This window comes from Melozone crissalis, unplaced genomic scaffold (assembly GCF_028551555.1).
Source record: "Melozone crissalis strain CALT ecotype California unplaced genomic scaffold, PUWL_Pcris_2 ptg000111l_1, whole genome shotgun sequence".
Lineage (NCBI taxonomy): Eukaryota > Metazoa > Chordata > Aves > Passeriformes > Passerellidae > Melozone > Melozone crissalis.
Window position 1 is genome coordinate 10,195,966 of NW_026535888.1, and position 24,896 is coordinate 10,220,861.

Here is a 24,896-nt window from a genome sequence, read left to right on the forward strand (position 1 = left end):
AAAGATCTTCTTCTTTCAAAGGAAAAAGAAACCCAACCCAAAACAAACAAACAATCAAACAAAAAAAAAAGGCAAAACAAAAAAAACCCAACTCAATTTGATATAAATAACTTGCACTGGACATTTTAAAACTTTCAGATTTTAATTACACATAAATAAATATATACAGATTTAGAAGAGTTCCGTTTGGCCTGGTTCAAGTTCTGCTCCTTGTGCTTTATTAATTATTATTATTATTACTAAATTTAGAAACTTGTGTGCTGTTATCTGTGGGTTGTGGAGTTTTATTTAGTCCTGGGTTTAACTTCACCTGCCTTATCCCCAGCCAGGAGGGCAGCAGTGGGGGCACTCCCCTTGGTCTGCCCTGGGACCCGTTGGCTGTGTGGTTGTTCCTCCCTCGTGCCGTGGCTTTGGGGCTCCTCTGCCCACAGGAAAATCCACAGTGAGTCTCAGTTTGAAGCTGTAAACAAAGCCTGGACCTGCTTTAAATCCACAGCAGTTCTGCCAGCAGTTTTCCTTGGCCTGGGCTGTGGGGAAATGAGAAGGTTCCAGCCTCAAAACCAGTGGGTAAATCCAGGTAGAGCCAGGGCTGCTCCTGCTCTGGGTCTTGCACTGATGAGGCTTTTTGCTCTTTCCTCTCAGTTTTTCACTTGGAACAAATTCCAGGATTTCACTATGTTTTGTTTTTTTTAAAAAGCAAAATAAAATCAAATTGCACATGACTTGTCTTCCTGCATCCACGTTACAAAACCAAAAAAAAAGGCAAAACCCCAAAGCCATCAGCCTGGCTTCTCTCAACCTCACTACGTTCATTAGCACTGTTTTCTTCTCAAATTCTTTAAATCTTCCTTTTTTTCCTGTCTGTTCTTTGTTTGCTTTACATCATCCAAACTCAGCAGTTCACAAAACAGTGCTGTGGGTCACCTTTTTCCCCATGGAGCCAGGGGAAGCTCCCACGGTGGGGAGGCAGCGCCGTAATTTCGCTATTTCCGATGCTTCACCTCTTTGTCTGACGCTTTGGAGTCCCCGGCCGCGTGCCCGTTGCCCGTGCTGCTGAGGAATATTTTATCCAGCCCCTTGAGGGACTCCACCAGGTAGTTCTGGAAGGCGGTGAGGGCGGCACAGATGGCAGGGCCCCCGAAGCCGTGGGTGATGAGGCTGAAATGGGTCAGGCAGCTCTGCACGCCCGGCTCCAGGATCAGCGAGGGGCGGCTGTTCCCCAGCGGAGAGCGATCCTGGGCGATCAGGTCTGCAAACTCCTTGCAAATTTGCCTGAAAAAGAAAGGTTTGGTCACTGAGATGCACGTGGAGAGCTGCAGGACACGGCCATGGGATCATAGAACGGTTTGGGTTGGAAGGGACCTGAAAGATGATCCAGTTCCAACCTCTCTGGTGTGGGCACCAGGCCGCTCAGAGCTTCATCCAACCTGGTGTGGGCACCAGATTACTCAGAACTTCATCCAACCTAGCGTGAAAAATGCATGCGTTTTATGACTGCCTTTTCGCAAATATTAAAATGAATATTATATGTGTTGTGTTAGGAAGTGACGCTGTATTAATTCTCTTAAGTGCTGTGGTAAATATAGGTTTAGGTTATAAAAGTTGTTAAAATGGAAACGATGCTATGTAGGATACCTTTTTTAAAGAAAGGACTGGCAGCGAGATAGCAGCCACAGGACACCTGAATCTTTCAGAGAAAAAGAATTTATTGCCTTCTTATCAGAAGAAACGAACTTCTTCCTGCCTCAAAGGTGCTGTTAGGATTCAGAGGAAGAAGTTGGCACTGACCAGACAGAATCCTGTGTTTGAATGGAATTTATGCATCATGTATGAGGTGTATGAATATACAACAGGCTACTGCTTTTAAGGGTTAATTCCTTGTTAACGTGGGTCCTTTTTCGGGTTTATGCTGCCCAGAAAAGGTACCTGGACTGCCCCTAACTCTTTGTATTTGTTGTCTCATATTGTCCTAATTCAAATTGTCCAAATTATTATTACTCTAATTGTATTACTATTTTTAAAACCATTTTATTACTATTAAACTTTTAAAGTTTTAAAAACAAGTGATTGGCGTTTTTAACACTAGCATTAAATACTTTCAGGGACATTCACAACTTCTCTGGGTGCATTTTGGGGTTCTTTTCCTGCTCTCTGCCTCAACATCCACCTCCCCATTGGAAGTTTTTGGCTCCAGCCTGGGGAAAGCCGCCAAGTGCAGAACTGGAGCCACAGCTTGGAAAGGGCACATGAGGCAGTACCAAAATGCTCTCCAGGGCTGGATTACCCTCTCCCATGCAGGGACAAACCCTCAAATCCCTACAGGCCATCCCCCTTGCTGGACACCTTCCTTCCCCACAGAAAAGCAAAGTTTGGGGGCTAATGCTGAGACCAGCTCTTCTCTGTGGGAATCCACAAAATCAGAGGGTTTTTGGAAAGCTGCAAAAGGCAAGTCTCAGATACAGTAGAACTGTGAATGGAGCTAAGCAGCAGCCATGAGATAGGTCAGCAGAAAAATTACTTAAACTGTAGAAAAGCAAGGACAAATAGAATAATGGTCTATGTATTAACGCTTGTCTAGAATAACTCTCTAAGCTACAGAAAAGTTTATCTAGCAAGGTATTAGGAAGGTTGAAGCTTCATAATGGAGCTCTGTGCATTGTGTTTTAAGGCTTACAAGTAAGTATTGTATTCGAAATAAGCAAGCATTGTGTAACTAAAGGTAGGTGTGCTTAAAGTGGTTGGATGGAACTACTGTCAATGTGCTTTTGCTTTGTGTGATTGGTCAAAAAACTTATAAAGTGAGTTGTAACATTGAGTTCTTGGTCTGCTGCCTGGGATGTGAGCTGGTGGCATCTTCCCATTGTCATAACCATGTGATGAGACTGATGCTGAAAAATACAACAGCTCAAGGCACGTCCCACAGCAATCCTGTACCATTTGTGATTTGTAAATAACGCCCTTGCCAGTGATATCCCCACAGAAAAGCAAAGTTTGGGGGCTCATTCTGCCCTGCCAGGCTGCAGATCCCCAGTGCCCCAGTGGCTCCCTGCCCTCTGTACTCACTTGGTGGCCAGCAGCATGTTTTTCCTGGTGTGGAGCTCCGTGGGGTCGGAGTGCTGCCGGCACAGGTACTCTGCTGCTGCCTTGGCCGGGAACTCGGTTTCGCAGACGTAGCCAAAATCCCGGGCCAGGTGAATGGCCTCACCTGAGAGCAGGACAGAGGGACATCAGCACTGTGCCAGCACCAGTGGGACTGGGAGCTGGGAACTGGGAACTGGGAGCTGGGAACTGGGAGGTGGGGACTCCTGTAGAGCTTCAGAACCATTGGGGCTCAGTTCTGGTGGGACTGGGGCCCTTCCCTGTCTCGGTGGCCACCCAAGAGCTCTCCCCAACTTCATCTCCTGCTGAGTTTCTTATTCTCATCTGTAAATTAGTCTGTGTGGACCAAAAAGCCAGTGCAAGCTCTAAACAGCAGCTGGGTCCTTCCTTTACTACTTTTTACAAGAGCATCAAGGCAGGGCTGGCTTTGGAGCAGGGTGAGGAGTGACTCTGGGCGCCTGCTGCTAAAGGAAGAACAGCAGAGGCATTTCTCACTTGGGAACTTTCCCCTGCTGCATCTTCCCCTGCTTCCTCCCAAATTCCCTACTTCTTCCCAAATTTCCTGCTTGGCTTCCCCGAATTGAGAAAAGATTGAAAGGGAAACTGGAGGGTCAGAGAGTGACCTCAGCAGGGCAGGAGGAAGGGAAAGGAGGAAGGAGAAGGAAGAAGGGGAAGGAGGAAGGGGCAGGGGAAAGGGAAAGGAGGAAGGAGTAGGAGGAAGGAGCAGGAGCAAGGGGCAGGAGGAAAGGGCAGGAGGAAGGGACAGGGGGAAGGGAAAGGAGGAAGGGAGAGGAGGAAGGGCAGGAGGAAGGGAAAAGAGGAAGGGAAAGGAGGAAGGGAAAGAAGAAGGAGCAGGAAGAAGGAGGAGGAGGAAGGGAAAGGAGGAAGGAGAAGGAGGAAGGGAAAGGAGGAAGGGAAAGAATGAAGGGAAAGGAGGAAGGAGCAGGAGGAAGAAGAAGAGGAAGGGGCAGGGGGAAGGGGGTTACACCCCCCACAGGGCCCTCAGGCAGGACGTGCAGGCAGCGTATCCATCACCCCGTGGAAATGCCCACCCATTGATGGCATTGATCCATCTCCAGGCGTCCCCGTGGAAATAATCAGAGCTGATGGCCATTGATCATGCCCAACACCCGAAATCCCGCTCGGGCAGGCAGAGCTAATTTGCCTTGCCCCCCTGCTGCTCACATGTATTAGGCCATCCATCCTAAAGCATTAACCCAGATCCCAGCCCAGCCTGCCCAGCTCAGCCTGTGGAGCCCTGATACAGGGAAGTGTCTCTGCCTCCCACACAACAACAGCACTTTCCACTTCATCTCCTCCTCCAGAGAAAGAGCAAATAGGGTAAACCCAAAGAATCAGAATTGCAGTGTGTTAAAAAAAAAACAGTCAGAAAGGAATTACTGCTGAAAAACTGATACTGGGATAATAAAAAAGAGCTGAGTGACCTCGTGTCAGAGCCAGGATTTATTTCTTCCATGAGTGTGTGAGTGGCTGCACATTTTAATGTTCTTTAAAGGCAGTTTGGATGCTGGATTAGAGAGGTGCCAGGGGGAACAGGACACTCCGGCTTTAGTGTTAAAGACACATTGAGCCAGATGCTGAGGAGGAGAGCACACAGAGGGCCATGGTGGGCAGCAAGAGCCTGGCTGTGGGCAAATCTCCTCCCAGGAGCTTAGGGGTGTTTCTGGAGTGGAAATAGAGCCCTGCTGCTCCCCTGGGTTGAGGCTGGAGGTGCTCTCATGGAGCATTTGCCCAGAGAGGGTGATTGCTTGGTGTACATGGTGAGGACTTCCAAGGGAGATGTTTCTACCTGGTGCTCCCTGGGTTCTCCAGGAATATCCTCCCCATCTCTATGAGTGGCTATGGGTCAGTGTAATAAAAAATATTTCATTAGCACTCAAGACCCCGTCCATTGACTCTTTTAAATAATTAGACCTCAGGAAGGCAGAGGGGAGAAAACAAATTAAGCCAAGACAGCAAATGTTCAGGGAAGAATGTGTTTGGGGCAGAGAGGGACAAATCAGTTTGTGTGTGCTGGGTGATGGCAGTGCAGCAGCACCTTCCTCTGGGTGAAACATCCCCTGGTTCCATCGTGCTTACAAGCAGGAGGAAATTATATCCATCAAACACACACGGCACCACTCCTATTTACTACGAGCTGGGAAGCAGGAACCAAAACATCAGCAGCCACTTGAAATCAAACTGTACATTTCTTCCTTCCTTTCTTTCCTTCATTCTTTTCTTTCTTTTCTTTTCATGGAAATCAGCCTTTCACTCAGCACAACCAACTGCCCTGGGTAACAACCTCGGCCTAATGAAGCGGGTCATTTAATTTGCTGGCGACAATGGGGATGATTTTCTATTCAGGATCCCAAGGCAGCTGGGCAGGGACACAATGGATTCCTGAGCTCAGAGGGAGGCAGAGCTGTCATTCCATTTGTTTGCATCCCCGTGTGCTTTTCTCAGAGGCAGCATCATCATTTCCATGGTGGGGAGAATAGGAGGGGAGGAAGTGACAGAATTAGGCAGGGGCACCTCACACGTCTGGGCAGGGCAGCACCTTTTCCATGGCTCTGAGGGTGGCAGCTCCACACCTGAGCTCCACCTGCAAAACCTCAGAGCAGCTGGACATCTCCTTGGTGTCTCACCCATTTCCTGGAGCAGGGAAGGACTTGGATGTGGGGCATTTTCTTCTTTACAGGTGACATGACCCAGACCTGAGCTTGGGCGTGGTTGGAAACACCTGAGCTCTGCCTTAGGTGGGCACACGGGGCTGCAGGGCAGGTGGGAAATACTCAGCAGCTTTATTCAGGCTTTTTTTGTGTTTAATCTCTGTGACCCAACTGTTAAAAAGAGCTCAAAGGCATGAAGGATGCCCTGAGCTCCAGCCAGAAGGATGCTCACAGCCCTGCTTGGCACCCATGAGGAGCCCTTTTCCATGGGCCGCACCTGATCCAGCAGAAATAGCTGAGTTTTGAAATAAAGACATGGAAACATAGAGCTCTAGAATGGTTTGGTTAGGAAGAGACATCAAAGATCATGCAGTTCCAACCTCCTACCACAGGCAGGGCAAATGTGCTTGGACATTTTCTGGGACATTTGCTGTCTTGGTTTCATTTGTGTTCTGCCCGCTGCCTTCCCAAGAGTCTGCTCATTTAAAAGGACACATTCATGAATCAGTGTGGAGGCTTACAGAGGGACATTGCCATGCTCCTTCAGTGGTGACCACTCCATATTTTAAGAGTTCTGGTTTGTGGAAAGCTGGAAATTAGGAGGATGGAAGTTTTGGCACTCTACCCTCCATGGAGGGACTCTTACCTTCCACGAGGGATGTGAGCAGGGTGACGTTGGCAGCTTTGCGCCTTCCTGCAGGTAGATTTAATCCAATTTTCTCTAACCTTTCCCTTAAACACCGACCTCCATTTTTTGATTTGGCTCTGGAAAGAGAAAACAGAGGGAAAATAAATTTCCACGTAATTCATGTTGAAACAACCATAATCTTAGTTTAAGCTTTGAGGTTTGAAAGGAAAGAAAAAAAACCCAATAAAAATACTATTCCTTGACTTGCCACACACCAGAACTTCTCATCTCTTTATCTGAGGCAAGAGCTGGTGCTGAACACAGATCTCACCTGCGGAGGACCCCGCCGAGGAGAGAGGCGTTGAGACACTCGGGGGGCGAGAGCCTCCTCTGCACCTCCCCGACCGTCACCTTGTACTTGGAGGTGGAGCTCAGCAGGGACAGGCGGCCGGGCACGGAGCAGAAAACCTCGTTGGGGTTGGTGACGCCTCCGATGAGGCCGTCCTTGCTCATGGACAGCGCGGGGATGGCGGCGCCGTTGGCCTTGGAGGGGATGGGCACTGGAGACAAGGGACAGGGAGAGAAGAGGAGATCATGGCTGAGAGACCTGAACACTCCAGGCAGCTCTGCAGCCCCTCCCAGACAGCAGCACGGCTGCTGGGGTGTCTCATTAGCTCCTTGTTTCCCTCAGTGAGAGAAGCGAGGTGGGGTGATGAAACTAAACTAAATAAAGGTTGAAGGAAAGGAAGAAGCCTGGACGTTGCCCTGCATTCCCACACCTCCCAGCCCAGCTGTAATTGGTTTGGGCTGGTCTCCTGAGCATTGTCCATAGTGTGGATGGCTGGACCTGTGGCCAGCTGCCCTCCCTGTCCCCTCTGGGTGCTCCATGGAGAGGAGAGGCCGGGCAAAACGTGGCTGGTCCCATGGCCAGGATGCCAACCCTCTCCAGCTGCAGCCCAGCTCAGTGCCAGCACCCACCAGGCAGGATCAGCCACCTCCATCCCCTGCCCCAAACCCAGGAGCTGCTGGGCTGGCCGAGAGCTCTGCTTCCATTATGCGCCCACAGAACCAGGGGAAAGAGTTCCTTTGCCTTCAGCTCTGGGATTAACCCCACAAATAGCCACAGCCCTAAACTTTCATCATCCCGGGCTTAAAGGAAGCTTGAGAAGATCAAACCCAATTAATCCAGCGCAAACTTCCATTTGCTTAATGGGAAAAAGTCAATTAGCACAAGGTTAGGCAGGCACTGGTAACTGCAGCATCTCGTTGGGCCCATGGCATCACACCAGGGCAAAGGGGTTCAGTTTTCCCATTTGTCATCCCATAAGAAACATTGCTAGATGCAATAAATGTTTGTAAGTTTAAACTGTAAGTTAAACTTGTGCCAAATATCTTTGGATTTATGCTCTGAAATTAATAACCAATTTAACTCAGGGGGAAAAAAAGCAGGTTTCGAAAGAATCCAAAGATCATTTCAGCCCTGGTATTCTTTGTGCTTCCTCAGGAATGACTGTTCCACAGTCAGATGGCTCCTGCAAGGAATGCAGCAGTGACTGCCATGGTTTATAAAGGAAATACATGTGCCCAAAATGAAACAGCAGCCCCAGGATTAACCAGGGAGGGTTCATGGACCTATGAGGGGGCGCTTACAATTGGCATATTGTAAATCCAGCTCAACCACTCGCTAGCATGGCAATAAAAATCAGCACATGCTCCATAAAAATGACTCATTTTTTTAAGGCTAAGGGATGAATGGAGAGGAGCTGAAGGACATGGAGTTTCCTCCCAGCACAAAACTTGCACAAAGTCAGGGAGCAAAGGGCGAGATGCACCAGTGCCCTGCTGGAGCTGGCAGCTGTGTCAGTGTTTGCCAGGACTGAGGCTGGTCTGGGGCAGAACAAACCACAGGAACATCCCCCTGAGATGTAGGAAGCCAGAACTATTTCCAGGAAGGAGCAACTTCAAAGCTTTCCTCCGCAGTCCCAGAACAGGTTAGGTTAGTCTCTAGGGGATCCCTTAAAATCAGAAGTCAGAGCGTGGTTTGCAAATATCCGTGCAGTGCTGCTGAGCTGTGAGGCCCTGCAGGGCCTCAGTGATGGGTTCTGCTGCAGAAAGGGCCACCCCCAAACCAGACTCCCCTGGGGAGCAGGTGTTGCTTGTAGTGTGCTGTGAAGAGCTGTGTGTGACTGATCCACTCTGTAACCTGGATTACATTTGGGTATATCCGTGCATGCCTGCCATCATGCCGTGGCTGCACTCAAGCTGCATGCGTGGCCAGGGATCTGCACACACCCAGGGGACAGCAGAGCCATGCAGGGACAGGGAGAGGGCTCGTGCCTCACCACACATCCATGGGGAGGAGGCAAACCCAGCTGGGACCAGTGTGATTTAACACCAGAGCCTATGGAGAAGGGTGGGACACAGCTCTGCGTTTGCCAGGCAGCGACAGGGAGGCACAGGTGATGTTGATGCGCAGCATGGAGACACACAACACTTGGGAAACACGTACTGGAGTTTCAGGAATGATGCCACTGTCAGAAACAAAGCCCTGGGAAGCTGTGCTCTGGAGCTGACTGCTGTGGAGGGCGAAGCCCAGCACAGCTGGCTCAGCCCAGCTCCGTGCCACGAGCAAACCAGGCAGGCACCAGCACTGAGCGTGGGTTTTGGCATTGCTCTTCTGCCTCAAAGCCTCAGCCAAGGCCACAGCCCCGTCACTTTGGGCTGTGCAGGTGTGGGACAGGGTGGCTGTGTCACGTAGAGCTTGTGCCCTCACAGGGGACGTGAGGGAGGCATGGAGCAGGCAGCAGTGCTGGGAGCTGGGCCCTGGAGTCCTGCAGCAGTGCTTCATCCATTGGACAGCATTGCCTCAATACAACAAGAATAAACAAAGCCACATTCGCCATTAATCACGAGTTATTGTTATTGAGCCTCACCTGCTGCTGTTTGCCTGGTCTGATCTGCAGCTTGTTTGCCCATAAACATGCTGCAGGAGGGAGACAAGCTACCATTAAAGCCTGACAGCTTTGTTTCCTTGGCTTTTGGGGAACCAAAATTGTCTCTTGTCATCTGAGTAAACCAAAAGTCCCCCTCGATCTTCAGCTGCTGCTTTCCCGCTCCCGCAAGCAGCAGGTGATCGGAGCACCTGAGCCAGCCTGCAGACAAGAAGGAAGCATGAGAGAGGTGCGGGCCGGCAGCCCCGCGCCCCGGCACCGACCCCCTGAGCCCCGGGCTGCTCCCACAGCCGCCTGCCAGGGCTCAGCCCGGCTCCGGGGCACAGCAGAGACCCTTGGCGCAGAGCAGAGACCCTTTGGCACAGGAGAGACCCCTGGCGCAGAGCAGAGACCCTTGGGGCAAAGCAGAGACCCTTTGGCACAGGAGAGACCCCTGGGGCAGAGCAGAGACCCTTGGGGCAGAGCAGAGACCCCTGGGGCAGAGCAGAGACCCTTTGGCACAGGAGAGACCCCTGGGGCAGAGCAGAGACCCCTGGGGCACAGGAGAGACCCTTGGGGCACAAGAGAGACCCTTGGGCCTGAGCAGAGACCCCTAGGGGCAGAGCAGAGACCTCTCAGGACACAGGAGAGACCCCTTGGGGCAGAGCAGAGACCCTCGGGACACAGCAGAAACCCCTGGGGCAGAGCAGAGACCCTCGGGACACAGGAGAGACCCCTCGAGGCAAAGCAGAAACCCCTGGGGCAGAGCAGGGACCCTTGGGGCAGAGCAGAGACCCCCTCGGGACACAGGAGAGGCCAGAATTGTCTCTTGTCATCTGAGTAAACCAAAAGTCCCCCTCGATCTTCAGCTGCTGCTTTCCCGCTCCCGCAAGCAGCAGGTGATCGGAGCAGAGCAGAGACCCTCGGGACACAGCAGAGACCCTCGGGACAGAGCAGGGACCCCTCAGGGCAGAGACAGGGTTTGCACGGTGAGGTTTGAGGCACTGAACAGCCCTGATGTGAGCGCCCGAGAGAAGGAGCAGCTGGGCACAACAAGAGCCACTCGTGTGGCTTTGCAGCTGGGGATGGGAATGTCACATCGTGTCACTGCACACACATGCCTCCTCTGGATCAGCCACAGGACACACTCGTTTTTGGCACCACCTTTCCCACAGAGTGACCCGGCTCTCCCTCCCTCGTCCCCCTGGCAGCAGCTTGGGCAGGGTCGGGTCCCACTCCTGCCCATGGAAACACAGAAACACAACCCAGAGATGCTCATGCACACACCAACACGCTACAAATGCTGATGAGGAAGGATTGGATGCTGCTGCCCAAACAATCACACCTCCAGCCCTGCCTGGTGAGCAGGATGGGGCACCCCTGGATCACCCCAGCCCACCCCAGGAAGCTACAAATGGCTGGGCACAAGTGGGAGTTTGGGTTGATTCAGCCAAAGAAAGGGGAAGAAGGAGACATCAGACCTTTAAAAACTGCTCAGAGCACTCCTGGGGAATGCAAGGTCCTCTATATATTCTTATTATTTATCAATTATTATTTATTGATGCTTGATTGCTTCACTCTGTCCTCCTCGTTTTCTTAAACTGCCTGGCATTTCTGAGAGGGTTTTTCCCCATGGAAGTGCTTTTTATTCAGATTAATCCTGCTACTTCTAAATCAGCAAATTCAGGTGAGCTTGGCTGCAGATTTCAAAAACTAAAGTCCCTGTGACACATTTGGACCTGCCCTGGGGATGCTGCAGGTGGGCAGGACACAGGTAAGCACTAACACAGGTCAGAGGGGTCAGATCCGAAAGGGAAAACAGATTTTGGAATAAGGTTATGCTGGCAGACCTCAAAGGGCTTCACACATTGCTGATCCTCAGTGCAGTGCTGGTACAGCACCAGCCACAAAGCCATTAACTCACTCCTGACTCAAGGCAGCTCCTGAAAATTGAGGCACAGAGCAAGTTAAATGATTTACCAGAGCCCAGGAACGCGGGCATGATGTGTGTGTGTGCCATTCCAGTCTGTGGCAATGCCTTTCTAAGCAATCCAGGTTCAGCTGATGCCCAAGTGTTGGGAAGTGCTGTGCTGCAGGCTGGTTGCACACAGCCTCTGTTTTCCTAGCTCTGGATTTTCTGCAGGAAGATGTGAAATCGAGCTGTTTGTCACCCCATCATCTTGGCTCCTGGTGCTGTGGTGATTTGGAGAAGGGCAGCATGGCAGTAACAGCACACAGCAGAATCTTGCTGAGTGTGGGGAGGGAAATGATGCTCATTTCTTCTGTACACCTCACAGGGAGCGTTTCCATCAGACTCAGCCTCTCACTGCAGCCCTGAACCTCACAGGGCAGGTGCTGTTTGCAATCTGTTCTATTCCAGGTGTGTGTGAGCAGCACTGGAGAGACACAAACTCCCAGAGAGTCACTTGGAGCAGGTACCTGTCCTGTTTTGATGGCCTGGAAAGGCTCGGGGAGGCCTTGGCACAGCCCACGCTCCAAAGGACGAGAAGAGTCTTCAGGTTTTTTCTCGGTCTTCGGTGTTTATTAGTTTTTATCTACAAGATTTTCTCTCGGCCGGACAGAGCACAGCACGTCAGCCATGGACACACTGAGAGCCCTCGGGGCGGTCACTTATCTTTATACCCTAAACTATGTATAAGATATTTACCTATTTTCCCCAATACCTTTCACCCTTATTGACAAGTGCATTTTTAGTAAGAACCAATCCCAAAGTGCCACCACCACTACAGAAGATGGAGGCCAAGAAGAAGAAGAAGAAGAAGAGGACACGCCCCAATTCCTCCATCTTACTTCTCTAGACCCCCCTGTACCAAAATTCTAAAACCTGTGTTTCACACTATAATTAACCTATCCCTTCACCATTTATCCCAGTGAGATCCTCCCATCCTCATACAGGTGTCGTCTCCTGTGCAGGATCAAAGTCCAGCCACCAGACACTTCTGGCAACATTCCAGGACCTCCGAGCCCCCCAAGGGTGGTCTCGGTGACTCTGCACATCAGTCCTGAGGCGCTGAGATCCCACAGGTACCCATGACTCCATCCTCCCTGTGAACCTCAAGGTTTGTGATCTCCCACCAGAGAAACCTTTTGTGTTCAGTCAGCTCTGGTTTGTCTTTAAAACACACCCTGGTGTAACTGTCAGATAATGAACCCCCACAACTGCATTTGCTGTGGCTCGAAAAACCCTGATGCAGAGTGATTTCAAACAAGCCCTGGTGCCCAAAACCACCAAAGGTTTCATCCCTTGGCTTCCCTGAGCTGCAGAACACCCTGCCTGCCTGGGGTTATCTCTTTGTATCTGGCACAGCCAGAATGAAATTGTGTTATGACACAGGACAAGTCACTATCCCAGTCTGGGCTTGACTGTCTCCAGCAACAAATTGCAGATAATAATACAATAATGTCTACCTGGGAGGGATGTTATGATACCCAATTAAAACTTCCCAAGTAATCTCTGGTGGGAGATTTCTCCAGGTGAGAAGGCCTTGGGTGTTGAATGCACCAGGAGGAGCTGGTCCAGCCCCTGAGCACGGGATGTGATGATGCCCCTTGGAGCAGACAGGTGTTGGGATCCATCAAATTAGAGGGTTTTGAGAAAGTAACAACAGGCAATAGAAAGGCAATTCCATGAAGAACAGGAGTCCCACACCTCCAGCGATGCTGCAGCCCGTGGGATGGGATGTCACAGCTTTGAATCCCTGAAGGTTTTTCAGGAGACAGCCGGGAGAAAGATAAAACCACGGCTGAGTGGATTGCTCAGCTGTGAATCCAGAGACTGGAATAAGGAGCCTCATTCCTTCAAAGGGTCCCAAAAGAAAGCACAAAGTTTCTGCCACTTCTGGCTTGCAGAGGTAGATCCTTTGGCTTTTGAGTTTAAGTTGTAAAAAGAAGGAGCAAAACAAACCCATTCTTCAAATGCTTTTATCGAGAAAACCTTGGAGAATTTCCTGATTTTCCCAGTGAAATCCAGCACGAACCGATCCACCTCCTCTTCCTCATCCTCCCTGTCCCGCACGCTCCGGGCTGAGGATGCTCCATCCCTCAGCTCCTGCATTCCTTCTCCTTCCTCATATTTGTTCACCAAAGTCTGTGGGTGAAATTACCATTGTGATTCCTGGAAACGGGCACTTTGAAATGTAAATATTCCGTGAAAAAGGTGCAGCTGCAGCCCGGCTCAGTCTTCGGTGCGGGGAGCTCCTGGAGCCGGTGCTCGTGCTCAGGGCTGGCAGCAAACAAACCATCGATTTTTGGGTTTGAGGGAAAAGAAACTTTGCCTACAAAAAGAGAAAATCACGAAGTACAGACTCGTTTCCATAGGAGAAATGCGCTGCTCGCTTGCAAAATTATCTGTAAGCAGGAAAAATTGTGGTACTTGGGAATTGAGTTGCTTATCGTGGTGTTGTTATTTGTTCTGTTCCATTTCCAGCTGGAGCTCGGGATGCTGTAAGGGGAAAAACAGGTCCAGAGGGAACATGCAAATCGCTGCCCGTCTTACAAGTCTGTTTTCTTCTCTCTCCAGATCCACTGCAGGTAAATTCTCTTCCTCGCTCAGGCGGAATCCCTGAATGTCGGAGCTTTTATTGCGACATCCCTTTAAAAGTGGGAGTGCGCTGCTGTGGAGGTTGCATTTTAAAGAGGTAGCAGTGAATCGCCTTAGGAGACAACCTGGGACAAAGCAATCGCTCATCTTCAGGCACAGCAGCTCTGTCTGCAGCCCCCCACCAAAGCCCCTGAGCCCCCCGCCCCTCTCCAGAGAGGGCTCTGATGTAAATTACAACATGGAGATACATATATAAAAAAATATCTGGATGCGGGTGCGAGCTAAAAGCTGCTCTGAAAGCTGCTCCTGCCATCCCTCTAAAAGCCCCTTTTCAGGGAGGAGGTGCTGCAGAGTTCAGCTGCACCAATTTCCCGGTGTTTCAGCAGAGAGGTATTTATGGATGGTCCAGGGAAGGAGGTCAGAGCCATCAGCTGTATTTCAAACGCACACGCTGTAATTATCCTCTCTTCCCGGAGGGGATTATACAGGTATTCTCTTTATCTCCAATGCACAACCTGAACCAAGTCCCCCTGTCAAAGAGCCTCTCTAGGAACCGCCAGCATCGACCTTTTCAAATGGAAGGATGGAAAGAATCTTGGTTTTACCTGTGGGTTTTCGAGATCGCTGAACCCTGATAGGGAAATGAATCTCGGACCCTCAGAGGAGAGCAGGAATACAGCCTCGATCTATTCCCATGAGAAAGCTGATCAGGACAGGTCCCATGCCTATGCAAAACTCCCATATTTAACATTTTGTTTCCCATGCAAATCCATTCATCAGGTTGGGAAGGAAATATGAAGCTGCCATGTGATATTAATCCCATTTTTCATTCTGCACCTCTGTTTGACCCAGTGAAGTCCCAGCCATGTGTCAGTCACTGCAGGTGTCTTCAGAGGAGCTTTGGGACGGATTGACGGAGCAGGAAGGTTCAGACCCCCCCAAATCCATGGGTACAATGGCTTTGTCAAGAATGGTCCTTGCTGAATACATCATGCTTTGATAGGAATGGCCAGCTGATATAATATTAAAATTTACTCTGCCCCCTGTGCTCCTTCAGGCCTTGGGAAGGGGACTAGAAAGTGCTTTGCAATTGATAATTCAGCCAATGCATTTTCTGCTTCACCATTTAGGAATGAGTCGACCTCAAATATGCTGCTGTTCAGAATAGTTTGTCAGTTTTCTGGGAACTGCTCACAATTAATTTGTGGTGAGTTCCCACATGTTTCCTTTCCATGCTTCATTTCATGGAGCGGATTTTGCTGTCTGGGGAACCCTGATGTCACAGTCTGAGCAGTAACTGCAGAAACACTTCACTGGAAGGCACCAAACACCAATGATTAAAATGTCCCCCTAAATAGTAAAACTCAGGTGTCTGAACATTTAAAGGGAATGAATGAAAACTATTTGGGTTCTGCTTTTGAGTGACAAACTGTTTGGAGATATTCCTGCAGTGTTGGTTGGAAGCCGCCCCGATGCAGCGACTTCATTGGAGAAGTCAATTTAATCTGGTAATTCACATTATTTCCCTCCCCCTTGATTCTAAATTGCTTTTTCTGAATCTGCAGCTATGCCTTTCCATACCTACACTAGAAAATTAACCATTTCAATTTCAGTTCAATTACTGAATAATTATTTAAAATTCAGTTCATATTCTGCCCGTATAGAATTCGTGTTTCACAGCACAAACCGGGCAGGTTTAGAAACGGGAGACTGGAGAGCCAGAGGATTTAATCCAGAGGAATTGGAAAGCCACACTGCTCCATGCTGACACCAAGGGAAGTTCCCCATCCAATGTCACCCCTGGCTGTGCTGCAGTGAGTGATCCCAGCCCCACACACTCCATAACTCTGCCTGCAGCATCAACCACCCCAAATTCACTCCTTTAGCAGCACAAACACTTTGGCACCCAGTCTATGAGATCTTTATGTGTTTAAGCAGTTTAATCCATTTCACAATAACATGCAGGGGAGCTTTTCCCTGTATTCCCTATGGATGCACCTGAATTTGTGTGGTTGGGATCTCCATAATCTGAAAGGGAAGAACAAAGCTGTGACATCGCGGTGAGCCGTGGCCGATCCTGTGGAAGCCACTGCCATGTTCCTGTCAATTTGTTAAATCTATTCAGGTTGTTGAAGGGCAGAAGACCATCCAGCAAAGATTAGACATGAATAATAATAGAAAAACTTCTTCCTTTCGTACTGAGCTCTCTGCCAGCCCGCCTTGCTGGCGGGGTTTCAGTCTGGGTCTGACCACAGCAGCGTGAATCTCTCAGTTCAGCAGCTCCTGGAGCTGCTGCCTTGTCCAGGGATTGCTCTGGGGACAGGCACTGCTCACCCACTGTCACAGCAAAAAAGGCTTTTCCTTTTCCTTGCTCAGGTGCCCTGGGTTGCTGACACCAGTGTATTGCTGAGACAAACCCTCTGATGGTGGTTTTTCTATGGCCACCCCATCTCTTGCTAACTGAGATGGAAACCTCCCGGAGCACCCTCGGTCAGATCCTCTGCTTGCACCTCTCCTGCCATGGGATGGTGGCTCTGCTTTCTCCCACACATGTGGCCACTCTGGGGCTCCCAGGGAGCCCTGGGGACACCACCTGGGACCTGTCTGACCAGTCCGGAGGGAGCAGGGCCTGACCCGATCCCTCTCTCGCTGGCGCCTCGGCACTCTGGTGACTGATGCCAGATAAATGCCTGAGATAGAGGGTGGGGAGATTCAGCCCGACTGGAATCCCAAGCACGCACCACAGACACCGAGATGGATTTTTAAGCCACGAAGGTGAACCTGCTCCCAGCTGCCCTTGTCGTGCTCCAGGCCCCAAGCTCCTGCCAGGCTGTGTTTTGGGGTTGTTTAATTGCAATGGGCACCTTGGGCTCTTCTCTAGCAATTCCCTCTCACTCCCATTCTCTGCCCTTTCCCCCCAAACCACAACCAAAGGGAAGGCAGAGCTGGGCTGGGGACAGGCCAGGGAGATGAGAGCTGAGCACAGCAGAAGCTCCAAGCATCACATCCAGATTTGTTAATTAGTTCCTCCATTAAGAATTAAAATAAACAAACAAATGGAAGGACAGCAAGAGTGAGTAATTCCCTGGATCACACAGGAAAGGGTGGGATGGTTTAGTGGTTAGAGCGCTAGTCTAGGACTTCAGAGAACCTCATTTAGGCTTCAAATAATTAAGAGAGATTGCAAACATTTTTTTTTCTGAGATCATCTATCTTGGAATATTATTAAACTGGAAGGAATAGTCTCCTAGTTTGCCTCTGCTCTGCTGCAGGTTTAGTCTGACCCTGGTCTGGAGTGACATTTATGGGTCCCTATGGGCCTTGCCTGTGTCTGTGCTGCCCTGGGTGTGTGTCCTGATGGACCCCAGTGAGGCAGGGACCTGTGCTGTCACACAAATGAAGATCTTGGCACCACTTCCTTTGCAGGGACAAACACCACAGGTGTCACCTGGCCAAGGCTGTCCTGCTGCCACTCCACATGTGGATGAAGTGGCCCCTGTGGGAGCCAGGGTAGTGATGTGACAGCAGCCACCAAACTGCAAAACTACCTAACAGCCCCCAAAATGGAGAGAAAGGTGCTCCAGAGCAAGCCCAACACATCTGTGCTGCTCTCTCAGTGCTGTCCATGGAGAAGCCTCACCTGAAGTTCTCCCAGAGCAGAGGTGCTGCTGCTTTGGCTCAAGCCACACGCCAAAAAACAACCCAAGCTGGCTTTCCTGAACCTACCCTTTAAGAGTTGCTCTTTATTTCAAACAAAGAAAAAAATTCATTTAGAAACATCTAATTAAACAGTAAGTCACGACAAGGTACATGAAACTTGGAGATAACACATGCCTGGGAGGCACCGGGGAGGTTGAGACAAAGCCCAGCGCCTTCACCAGTACCCGCGTGTGTTATCTCACATGAACACACACCTGGGCTTATCCTGGTGCAATTATAGGACATTAAAAATATAATTTTAATGGAGGAATGGTGATCTGGATGCAGTTCAGAGCAAAAACTTTCTTTCAAGTTCCTCTGTTTGATTAGTAGGTGTTCCTGCCGCGCACGGCGAGCGCGCGAGGGAGAAGCGGCAGGCTCGGGAGGTGCGACTGCGTTTTGAGGAGCGCTGCTCTATCTCCCGGTGTGTGCGAGGGCTTGTCCAAACTTTAAAGCATTCATGAGCAGCACTAAGGCAGCAAAACTTCCAGTCAAGACCCGGCTTGTCCCGGGTGAGCCCCTTTTCCTACTCAGGCAAACTGCTGCAGCAATGAGGCTGCAGAGAGCTGGGAGGGCTCCACAGCGAGCCCAGCACCCTGCAGCTGACTGGAGGCCAAGTACCTCCACCCACGGCCCTGGACAGTCCTGTAAAAGCTGTGTCTTCACAGCCCCAGGTGTTTTACAGCATGACCTCATTTATTACCTTGCTCGTCACAGGAAATGATGTTTATCTAATCTACCATTCTTTCAGGGCTTTTTTTTTTTTTCCCCTCTGCCACATCTGGCTTCTTACATTTCTCACAGCTCGATTCCTCCTCGCATCAAAACAAAGGAGAAATGGCACTGCTGCCATCAGGCCAGTGTCCCAATCCCACCAGTTTGACAAGAACCTGAGAAGGGTCAAAACCTGGAGCTCGCGTGCGGTGGCGAGTGGATCTGAGGATCTCGGCCTTAATCTCCCTCCTCTTCTGCATTCCTTAGCAGTGACAGCTACTTCTTGCAATATTCCTGACTGTGAGCTCTGAGGCACAGCTTTCCATCTGCCTGTCCAGTATCCAGCCAAACAGGTCCACATTCCTGAGCAGAAACGCTAGCACTGCCCCTCGGAGCGGCTGGATGGAAACTGGAACAAGTCACAAACATCAGGGAGGGCGGCAGGAGCAGATCCGCAGAAACGAGGGACAGTGGCAGCACCAGAGCCACAAACACAAGGCACAGTGGCAGGAGCAGGTCCCAGTGCCCCAGCACGGAGCTGTGCGTGCCTGAGTGCCAGTGTGAGCCCACGCTGGTCACACCCTGCTCTGCCTCTACTCCAGGTTGTAAAATGCCACAGCCAAAACTCGTGCCCTCGAGCGGGTGCACCAGCCCCTGTGGCTCACCCTGCTCCTGCTGCCACAGGGCCCCAGATCTCCCCTGCCCACCTCCAGCAGGAGCCAGGGCTGCTCCCGCACCCCAGGTGCCAGGGAAAGAGGTTTGTATTTTTCTTTGCAATAAAAAGGCTCTCCCAGAAGCTTTCTGCTGATCCCAAAAGGATGTGAAAGCAATAAAACCCCTCCTTATTTTACAACCAAGCTGCGGGATTTTTTGCTACTGAGCACGACGACCTAAATGCCTGATTTCATAACCAGAAGGTCGCACCCTGCGCCAGGAGCTCGGGACTTGCTGAGTCCCCAATTTTATGTCTGGGGGGTCTCACAGCCAGACCTTGATAGCTGATCTGGGCAACTAAACATCAGGGCAGCAGGTGAGTGGAGCAGAAAATTCCTGAGCTGCTGTATACAAAGCAGATAGAGCCCCAACTAAACTTTTTCAAAGCTAATTTTAATGTTTCCCAGTCTAATATTTCCTGGTCTTATATAAATGCTTGGAAGGGAAAGTAGTAATAATAATAATAATAATGATGATAATAATAATAATAATAATAATAATAATAATAACTCGACCACAAACAAAACAACAACAAAAGAAAGGCAAATGAAACAATTTCTGAAATACTGCTGGGAAAAAAGGGAGAATGAACAAATGGGGGTACAAGATATTCATAAATGCTCTGCTGCCCTATCCAAGGTTTTATCCATTTGATTCCCTAACGAAATCTATCACCCCATATTTCACGACGGCACGGGGGAAAGACTCATCCTCCGTTTTTCAGAGCTATCACATCTCTCCGTGCTCCAAGCGAGATCCCAGCTCGCACACCGCACCCCACAACCAAACCGGACCCTTCACCGGGGATTTCTCGGTACCTTTCACCGCCCTCAGCGCCTCCAGCCCTGGGGATCACCACGGCGATAACGAACCGGAGCCAGTCCCGAGGGCAGCGGTGGAAATGGGAGTTTGAGCTCCTGTTTCCAGCCGGGATCTGCCTCCCTGGGCTGCCCCCGAAGGGATGCGGGATGGGGATCCCGGGATGGGGGTCCCGGAATGGTCCCCGAGCCCTTTCTGGGGTGAATCCCCGCTTTTCCTCTCTATTTGTTTCATTCGGAGTTACCTGCAGCCAAGGGATCGGAGCGCTGCGGGCTGGGGAAAACACTCGGAGGGGAAAAAGTGGCAAAGCACCGCGTTTCCGAGATGCCCACAAAATCCCTGGAATTATATTAACGGCGGGAAGTTTATTTGAAAAGGAAAAGGAGGGAAAACACACGAGGACAGGGATGCAGCATCTTCCCCGGCCGGGCGAGGGGACACCGGCAGTGCCTCCCCTGTCACTGGGATGTCCCCAAAAACCGGGATAAGGGAGAGGACAGGCTGCAGGGACAGCGCGGGGCTGCGGGCTCGTCCCTCCCGTTCCGGGCTCTGTCCGACCGGGCACTAAGCGCGACTCCAAGGATGGAAGTTAAAAGGGAGGTTTGGGGATTTAGGGCAGGTGATTAATATTTTGTTCAACCGGGACAATAGTATCTGGTAACTAATTGGGCGAGATAAATCTGTTTCCACACGCAAAGATTTCTATCAGGTTTCTGTCCGACGGCCATTCCGTCTGGAATTCCGGGATTAATCGGTGTTTGGGGTCTCGGTGCGATTTAGGACAAAACTGCGCTTTTTGGGTTTAACCTCGCTCCCTTCAGAGAGGGGATTCTCGAACCCTGCTGCCCGGCCGCTCCCTCCGGCTCTTTCTGCCCGGGACCCGCCGGGAGCTGCCTCAGATGGATTTAATTTAATTTTATTTTATTTTTCCTGGGGTGTCATTCACCCGCGGGGGCCCGGGCTCGGCTCTGGCCCCGCTGGGGCTCCAGAACACAGCTCAAAGCTGACAGAGCCGCGTTTTATATATTCTAAAAAAAAAAAAATTAAATAAAGCCGAATGTAAAGGAATTTATTCCCCGGGCCGCGTGGAGGGCAGAGGGCTTTGATCCGAGATTCCCGGCTGCAGCTTCCATATTTTTTCCGATTTCTTTAGAGCTGAACTCGCCCTTTTGGGAGCTTCCAGGGGCAGGGGAAGAGGAGCACTCCGGACCCCGTTCTCCCGATCCCTGATAGCGTGGAGGGTGATGGAGCAGTGCCGGGACAGAGCCCCGGTGGCTCCGTCCCGCCGCTTCCACTGGGGCTGCCCAGCTCCCCACCACAATCACGCTCTTGGCTTTGGATTTATCGATTTCCCCATCAAACTCGGAGATTCGCGCTCACAACACGGGAATAAAAATAGGAAAAATTAAAATAATAATAAAGAGGGCAAAAACAGGGAGGGAAAATATGTATTAATATTTTAAAAAATTAAAAATACCCAAACAAGAACGGGTGTGGAAGAACAAGTGTCCGTGAGCACAGGGGCTGCGGTTGAAATTTTTGCACCGTTCCTGCCTTCAGCCAGAGATATTTTAATTTTATTTTTCCTTTCTTTTTTCCTTTTTTTTTTTTTTTTTTTTTGTAATTTTTCTTTCCAAGACTAGAGAACTAGAGAATCTTAAAGGGCAAAAAACCAGGCACTAAGCAACGACAAATCCGCCTGATAGGAGACAAAAAATTCTAAGTAATGGCGCTTTTGGAAAAAGGAGGGGAAAAACCTCATTGAGCCATTATAACTCCGACCGAACTTCCAGACAAACATTCCCACTCCGAGATATTTCCCGAGCGTTCCGGGGCTCTCCTGCCTTGCCCAAGCCACAGAGGTAAGGTCGGTGCCGGCTCAGCTTCTTGCGACCATTCCTCACTCCCGAATGTTTAATGAAACGCCTCTCCAGCGCTCTGATTAAAGCTCAATTAATGCGGGTCATTAATGTCCCGCTGGCAGCCGCGCGTTCCTAGAACAGTTTTTTCTAGGGAAAGGGGATTCCGCTCCCCCCGGAACGAGCGGCGGCAGCTGGGGAAGAACCGCGCGATCGGGAGGTTTTTTATGCATTTACCGGGGATCGGCCACGGCCCGGACGAGCACCGGGGCTGCGGGGCTGCAGCACCCACCGGCCCTCGTTACCGAGCCGTACCGTGGCTGCGGTTCCGTTCTGGTTAAACGCGTCCTTCCCATGCACAAATTGCTGTAAAAAATCGCGGGGAGAAGCCAAGAGCAGTGCTGGATATTCCATAGCAGGGATCGCCCCGAGTCCCGCACCGGACGCTCCTCTCATCGCTCTCACACACAACGGCCCGGCGGAAAACTTAGCACAGAAATATTTTGGGGAGTTGGGTTATTTACCCATCGGTTCCTTGGGATGTGGGGGACAGATCAGGGTGCGGGGCAGAACCGGACGCGGGAGATCTCGGGGGTCGAGCGGGATCTCTGCCCGCAGCCCCGATCCCCGCTCCGGTCCCGGTGGGGAAGGCTGCTCCTCCCCTCCGGTCCCTGAGCGAAGCCCCGGTTCTGGAGCGGCTCACGGGGGTCCCCGCAGACCCGGGGTTTGCCGAGGTGGGGATGCGGGACAGGCAGCACCGGCCCCAAAGCCGAGCCGCTTCTCGCCTCCGTTAAACGCGTCCTTCCCTCGGTACCAGTCCCACCCAATGGTGTGAAGGGTCCGCGGCCCGCGCTGCCTCCACCGCCACCGAGCGCGGGGCTCCGACCGGGAAACGGCGGGACCGGGAGCACCGGCAGCGCCGCCGGGGCATCCCCGCGCTTTCCACGCAAACCGTACGCGGCCGCCGGAGGGGTGAGCCCCGGGGCTCCCCGACAGCAGCGTTCGCCCGTCCGGGCCCTTCGGTACCGGGAGGGAGCGGCGGCCGCGGCGCCGCCCGAGGGAGAGCAGCGGGCCGGGGGCGGGTGGGAGCGCTGGCCCGCCGGGACCCGCCGCTTTCGTTTTAGTCTCGCCGGGAACAGCAGCGAGCCCGTCCCGACGGGCGGGGAGCAGCCCCGCGGGGGGACCCGACGCTGGGGAGCCCCGAGGGCAGGAGCGGGGCCCGGTCCGGTGCCGCTTTCCGCTGAGCCGCCGCGCTCTTCTTACCTTTCTTGATCACGGACTGATCGAGCAGGTTCATCCCGCCGTCGTCCACGGCCTGAAAGCACCGAGGGAAGGAAGACCCGTCAGCCGGCTCCGGGCACCGCCTGCCCGCGGCGCGGGTACGGCCCGAGCCCACCGCTGCCCCCGCCAGAGGAAATTCTGATGGCACGAACGAGCCCCAGTAATGGAATCCCCGGCCCGGTGTTTCTGCTTGCCCGGGGGTACGAACGCCGTGGGGGTCGGCTTGTCCCGGCCTGGAATCCCCGGTGGCACAGGCAGAGAGAGATCTGGCCTCGTCCCCGGGCAACCAACCCACACCGGGCACCCTCCCGGTGCTCCCGCCGTCCCCCCGTACCTGGATATCCTCGAGGCCGTGGTGGCCGAGGCCGTGGAGGCCCAGCGGGCCGTCGGCGAGGCCGTGGCCGCCGTCGGGCAGCCCGTGGAGCAGGCGGGGCACGGCGGGGTACTCGCGGCGAGGGTCGAGCCCCAGGGCGCGGTGCGTCTGCGAGAGCAGCCCCGGCTCGTCCTGCCGGCCGCGCTGCGGGGGCCAGGCCGGCTGCTGGTGCTGGTGCAGGGGGCTGAGCGCCGCGTACGGGTCCGCCAGGTGAGGGTAAGCGGGCTCCTGGCCCTGCGGGTACGGCAGCGGCGGCTGCGGGTACGGCGGGGGGAAGTAGGGCGGCTGGAAGTCGGCGGCGGGCGTGTGGCAGAGCGGCGGCGCCGAGCCATAGGGCGCCTGGTTGAGCGAGGGCAGCTGCGGCAGGCGGGCCCCGGCCGGCGCCCCGGGCAGCCCCTCGGCTCGGTCCTGCGGCGGCGAAAACAGCGGCGGTGAGGCGGGCACGGACCCCCGGCCCCATTCTCCCACCCCCCGTCCCGTCCCGTCTCGCCCCACGCGTGCCCGTCCCGCACTCACCATGCCCGGGTAGCTGTGCACAAGCATCGGTGCGGGCCCGCGGCAAGCCCCGGGCGGGCCGGGCCCCGGGGGTGCCCCCGTCTCCGCCCCTCTATCCCGCCGGAGCGGCGTCTCCCATCGCCCGCCCGCTCCTCTGCGCCGGCCCCGACTCCATGCACGCCAGTTATAGCGGCGGGGGCGCGCCCGCCGCCCCGGGAGCGCGCGTCAGAGCGCGGGGACGGGGACGCGCCGCCCGCTCCCGCGGGGCCCCGACGGCTCCCGACAGCGGGCGCGGCGGGACGGCGGCGGCAGGCGGCCGGGGCGGGGGGCGAGGGGCACCCGCCGCCCCCCGGGAGCGTGGCTGGTGCTACTCCCGCGCCGTCGGGCGGCCCCGGTCCCTGTCCCCGGTACAGCACACCCTCCCCCCGGTGCCACCCCGGCTCCCCTGCCCCGGGCCTGAGAGTCCTGCCGCGGAGAGCCCCGAGCGAGCCCCGAGGGTCGGGAGAGTGCGGGCGGGCTGCGGGACCACGGCGATGCTCTACGGTTTGACTTTATTAGCCCGAGCCGGGTGCGGGGCCCCTCCGGGAGCGCTGCGAGGGCCCCGGCGGCAGCCGCGACCTCCTGGGAGCGCGGCGGGAGCGGGGCCCGGGGCCGGAGCTGCCGGGAGAGCTCGGGGCTCCTCCCGGGACACTTCACCCCCTTCCCCGACGGGGAGCGGGGAGCTGCATCCCGGACTGGGGACAGCGAGGATTGTCTGGGGATGCTCCGGGTCTGGCTCCCTGCCCGGAGAGACGGACGGGAGGACGGGCAGCGAGTGCAACAGAGCCGGGGAAAACGGGGAGCCCGGACGGGCAGCGTGCCTGCCTCTGCGCCCTCCCTCCGCCTCCCCGTCCCTCCCTCACTCTCTGTTTGAGCCCTCCCTCCGGGGCAGGACGAGGCGGGCCCGCAACACCGGGTCCCTGAGCGCGGCACCGGGCACCGGACACAGCGGGGCGAGCCGGGCAGAGTGACCCCAATGCCATCCCCCGTCCCCCCGATATCACGGCCACGCC

General features: G+C 53.2%; 1 protein-coding gene across 1 annotated transcript; it reads right to left on the bottom strand.

Moving 5' to 3' along the window:
* Positions 1 to 983: 983 nt before the first annotated feature.
* On the bottom strand, positions 984 to 23,892 carry TFAP2E (transcription factor AP-2 epsilon). Its single transcript, XM_054292620.1, has 7 exons — positions 23,866 to 23,892; positions 23,311 to 23,757; positions 22,959 to 23,010; positions 6,731 to 6,959; positions 6,418 to 6,536; positions 3,064 to 3,205; positions 984 to 1,272 (listed from the first exon to the last, which is right to left on the bottom strand). The coding sequence occupies exons 1-7, from the start codon at positions 23,890 to 23,892 to the stop codon at positions 984 to 986; spliced, it is 1,305 nt and encodes a 434-aa protein (XP_054148595.1).
* Between the last annotated feature and the right edge of the window lie 1,004 nt (positions 23,893 to 24,896).

Coding starts and splice junctions, on each gene's coding strand:
- TFAP2E (XM_054292620.1), bottom strand. CDS start 23,892: ATGCTTGTGCACAGCTACCCGGGCATG. Junction 23,011..23,310: donor ACGGCCTCGAGGATATCCAG/GTACGGGGGGAC, acceptor CGGTGCTTTCAG/GCCGTGGACGACGGCGGGAT. Junction 6,537..6,730: donor CTCGGCGGGGTCCTCCGCAG/GTGAGATCTGTG, acceptor TTCTCTTTCCAG/AGCCAAATCAAAAAATGGAG.